The sequence below is a fragment of the Gekko japonicus genome, unplaced genomic scaffold (assembly GCF_001447785.1).
Source record: "Gekko japonicus isolate JY-2015 unplaced genomic scaffold, Gekko_japonicus_V1.1 scaffold892, whole genome shotgun sequence".
Taxonomy (NCBI): domain Eukaryota; kingdom Metazoa; phylum Chordata; class Lepidosauria; order Squamata; family Gekkonidae; genus Gekko; species Gekko japonicus.
The window spans coordinates 316,579-320,987 of NW_015174869.1; the positions used below are offsets into that span (position 1 = coordinate 316,579).

Genomic DNA, 4,409 nt, shown 5'->3' on the forward strand with positions numbered 1-4,409 from the left:
GTGGGTGGGAGGGAACTTCCCGGCAGTGGGGCGGAGCACTGCACTTGGATTTGGGCAAAACTCTATGGTAAAACCAGCCTCAAATCATTGAGTTTTGCTCAAAAACAAGAGCAGGACCAGGGAGTTCAGTGGGGTGCAATGCCAGAGAGCCCACCCTCCAAAGCAGCCATTTCCTCCAGGGGAACTGGACTCTGTCATCTGCAGATCAGTTGTAATTCTCAGAGATCTCCAATCCCCCACCTGGAGGTTGGCAACCCAGCCATTTATTCCTCTCACAAACCATCCCTCGCAAACCAGTCACGATCGGATGGGGCTCCCTCTAGTGGGAACAGCAAAGAACTACCGCCATCTGGGCCAGAAATTAAAATGGACGCAGACAGGTCCCATAACCCTTTTTAACAGTGGGACGAACTTCGCGCCAGCTCCCCCCCCCCCCCCCCCCCCCACCCCCCCGGCACTCATTTTTGCTCAAACTGATTCACGTGCCCCATTTTTTCCGGAGATGGCAAAACCAACTGACACCACAGCGCACACCCAGCTTCTGGAGTTAGACAGGTCTCCTTGTCAAGCAGATAACGACAGCCAATACCTTAAACTGGTAAAAGGTAAAGGTTCCCTTGCTCGAAAGCCAGTCGAATCCGACTCTAGGGTTGCGGTGCTCATCTCCGTTTCAAAGCCGAAGAGCCAGCGCTGTCTGAAGACGTTTCCGTGGTCATGTGGCCGGCAGGACTAAACACCAAGGCGCACGGAACGCTGTTCCCTTCCTACCGAAGTGGTACCTATTTATCTACTTGCAATTTCTTGCTTTCGAACTGCTAGGTTGGCAGGAGCCGGAACTAGAGACGGGAGCTCACTCCGTCACGCGGCACACTCGGGTCTCGAACTGCTGAACTACTGACCTTCCACAGCCTGCAGTTCAGCGTCTTAACCACTTGAGCCACCGCAGCTCAAACTTAAACTGGACCCAGTAACAAACGGGCAGTCAATGGAGCGTCTACAGAATGGAAGCAACATGCTTGCTTCGCATGGGGTCGCTTGCCTCTCTGAGCAAGAGAAGTTCTCCTCTACTGGGACCAATGCTCCCTCTAAGCAAAAATTCTGCTTTGTGAGCTCCTGGCATCAGAGTTGCGAGCGATTTGGCTACTGCAGAAAACAGTTTGCTCTGGAGCCACGTCCTGTGAGCTGGCTCACACTGACTCTGCTTAGAGGGAACACTGGTTGGGAGAGGCCTCACAAATCAGGGTGCGAAGGTTGCTTACCTCAAAGGGGAAATCTGTGGCCAGAACTTCACACAGGCTTTCGTTGGTGCAGGAGTAATTCTGCAGGCTCACGAACTTAAACTAGAAAAAAAAAAGGGGGGGGGGAATTAGTTGAATTTAGATCCATGTACACTGATGGTCTCCCAAACAACAGCAGCAGCAGCAGCAGCAGAAGAAGGAGAAGAGGAGGAGGAGGAGATTGGACCGCCTTTCCCCGTATGTTCCCCCAAGAGCACTATGGTCAGGGGCACAAAACTTATTAGTTATCCCGGGCCCCAAGGATGTCAAACTAGCCGCTACTGGGACCAGGGCTTTTTCGGTGGCGGCTCTTACCTGGTGGAACGAGCTCCCAGGGGAGATCCGGGCCCTGCGGAATCTTGTGCAGTTCCGCAGGGCCTGCAAGACGGAGCTCTTCCGCCAGGCTTTTGAGTAGGAGCCGCCCCCCCCCCCCCCCTATACTCCTAGATCATGGAAGTCACTGAGCACTTTGTTCAACTAGGATTTTTAAGATGTATTATATGTTTTTAAATTATTATGTATATTATTGTTTTATTATGGCAAGGTTGTCTTGCCCCTGTAAGCCGCCCTGAGCCCATTGGGGAGGGCGGGGTATAAATACGAAAAATAAATAAATTTATACCCCACCCTTCACTTGGAGTCTCAGAGCGGCTTACAATCTCCTTCCCCTCCCACTCCTCACAACAGACACCCTGTGAGGGAGGCGGGGCTGAGAGAGCTCTTTCGAGGACTGCTCTTGAGAGAACAGCTCTGACAGAACTATGGCTTGCCCAGGGTCATACCAGCAGCTTGAAGTGGAGGAGTGGGCAATCAAACCCAGTTCTCCCAGATTAGAGTCCGCGCACTTAACCACTACACGAACCTGGAAGTCAGATAAGGTTTGTTACACACACACACCTTTGCAAGCAGAATATCTGCCGGAAAGAAAGCCATCCCTGGAGGGGTACATGGCTGGTTTCTCTTTACGTCTGCATTTTGTTTTTTAAAACAGGAAGGTTAAATCAAACACCGCAGTCAGCGATACCCCAGGCAGAGGCCCTGACTTTCACCGGCTTCTAAAGAAGGAAGAATCAACATCTATTTAATCTTTTAAAAGGTTCACGCTTGCGGTCCGAGGAAGACGCTACACTCCCGGAGGACACGTCCGCATCCAGGAACGCCAGGTAGAAGGCAAAGTCATTTCTTCCCGAATAAAAATTAAAATGTTGTGTACTTTGGTGGGGGGGAGGGGAAAGACTTACCGGATTCAGCCGACTTTTCTCTTCCAGACCCTCTTGCTCCTCCATTTTGGAACGAAGCCAGTAAAACCTGAAATCTGTCTGCAGAGAGAAGAAGAATAGGTTGGATTTATACCCCATGGCCCTTCACTACCCGAAGGAGTCTCAGAGCGGCTCACAATCTCCTTCCCCTTCCCCTCCCCACAACAGACACCCTGTGAGGAAGGCGGGGCTGAGAGAGCTCTTTCGAGGACTGCTCCTGAGAGAACAGCTCCGAGAGAACTTGTGACTGACCCAAGGTCACACCAGCAGCTGCATGTGGAGGAGAGGGGAATCAAACCCGGTTCTCCCAGATTAGAGTCTGCGCTCCTAACCACGACACCAAACTGGCCCATTGGTGAGGGAGGAGCAGCCTTGTGTGCACTTATTTAGTACGTCCTTAAGCTCCTCTTTCCTCCCAGGAGTGTACACGCCTCTCCCTTCTCTGTGGTTTCCTCACACTGACCCTGCGAGGTAAATCAGGCTAAGAGAGGGGGGACTGGGCCCAAGGTCAGCCCAACCGGCGTCATGGCAGTGAGGGGATTCGAACCCATATCTCGCCGATCCTAGCGCTATAACCACTAGGCCACGCTGGCAGTCAGGGGGCCAAAGTGGGGGAGGTGGTACCTGGCAGTCGTAGACGGGGTGTCCCCGCCAACACATCACGTCCAGGACGTAGTACGTCTGCTGGGCCTCGTTGTAGATGCAGTCCAGGATTGTGTAGTCTGCGTGCGACAAGGCGGAAGCGGTTAACCCCTGCCCCTTTTGCTCTCTAAAAGTAGGCGCGATGGGCACGAAACGCCCCAGATCGCCAGTCACATTCGACTTGCTTAGGTCTGTGAGACTTGCATTGTCCTTCCAACCTCGGGAAACTTATTCTCTGGAGTGGCAAGCCCTTGAGACATATTTACTGAAAGTTTCTTCCACCTGGGACCAATGCTCCCTCTAAGCTGTGGCCTTGTGAGCAAAAATTCTACTTTGTGAGCTACTGGCATTAAAAGTTGTGAGCGAGTGATTGGGTTACTGCATCAATTAGTTTGCCTGGAGCCCTCCTTCCTGAGCGAAGACAGACAATGTGTGAGCCGGAGGCTAGGAAACTGTGAGCTAGCTCACACTCACTCAAGCTTAGAGGGAACGTTGTCTGGGGCCCCAAAGAGCTCAGACTAGGGGTCCCCCAACCTTTCTGAGCCTGAGAGCACCTTTGGAATTCTGACACGGCATGGTGGCCACAGACACAAAATGGCTGCCGTGGGAGGCGGAGCTAGCCAGAAAATGGTTGCCGCAGCTCACCTAGAATCACACTGCGAAGATCCTTGTGCTTTGGTGGCAAAGATTTTAAAAATCTGCACAGCCATTCAAGAAAGCTTGCTGGATAAAAGCCCTCCCCTCTTTTTAAAAAACACTTTGCGGGCACCAGGAAAGGTGTCGGTGAATGGCATGGCCCTCGACGATGTAAAAAAAAAAATCCAATGGGAAAAAACCGGAAAAATTCGGGGGGGGGGGGGTTCCCCACGTTTTTTTCCTGAAGCCTTTTTTTTTTTTTTTCCGAAAAATTGGAAAAAGAAAAGAAAAGAAAAACGCTTATGGAACATTTTATTTTAACACGATTAATAAAATATTTTAAGACAAGGTGTTCAAATATTTTCCGCATCATTTCTAAAAAATATGTTTGGTATCAGATTGATCTAATTTCTGTGCACTGAGGACAAGCAAGTCCTAGGTTACCAACTGAACTCGCCCATGCAAGAACAAGATGCATTTCTTCCTTTAGGAGGCGCTGTTGTCACAAGAAAAGAAAAAGGTTTGTTTTTGCATGTGGGTGGGTATTCTGTTTGTAATAATTGTTTGGATACACTATATTTTTAATATGTTAGTT

General features: G+C 50.5%; 1 protein-coding gene across 1 annotated transcript in view; it reads right to left on the reverse strand.

The window, feature by feature from the left end:
- Window positions 1-4,409, reverse strand: part of SNUPN (snurportin 1) — a 26,869-nt gene that overhangs the window by 11,593 nt on the left and 10,867 nt on the right. Inside the window, exons 6-8 of the mRNA XM_015424784.1 lie at window positions 3,161-3,258; window positions 2,519-2,596; window positions 1,260-1,340 (exon numbers count right to left, since the gene is read on the reverse strand). Of these exons, the coding sequence (XP_015280270.1) occupies window positions 1,260-1,340; window positions 2,519-2,596; window positions 3,161-3,258 (257 nt within the window). The remainder of the gene's footprint in view (window positions 1-1,259; window positions 1,341-2,518; window positions 2,597-3,160; window positions 3,259-4,409) is intronic.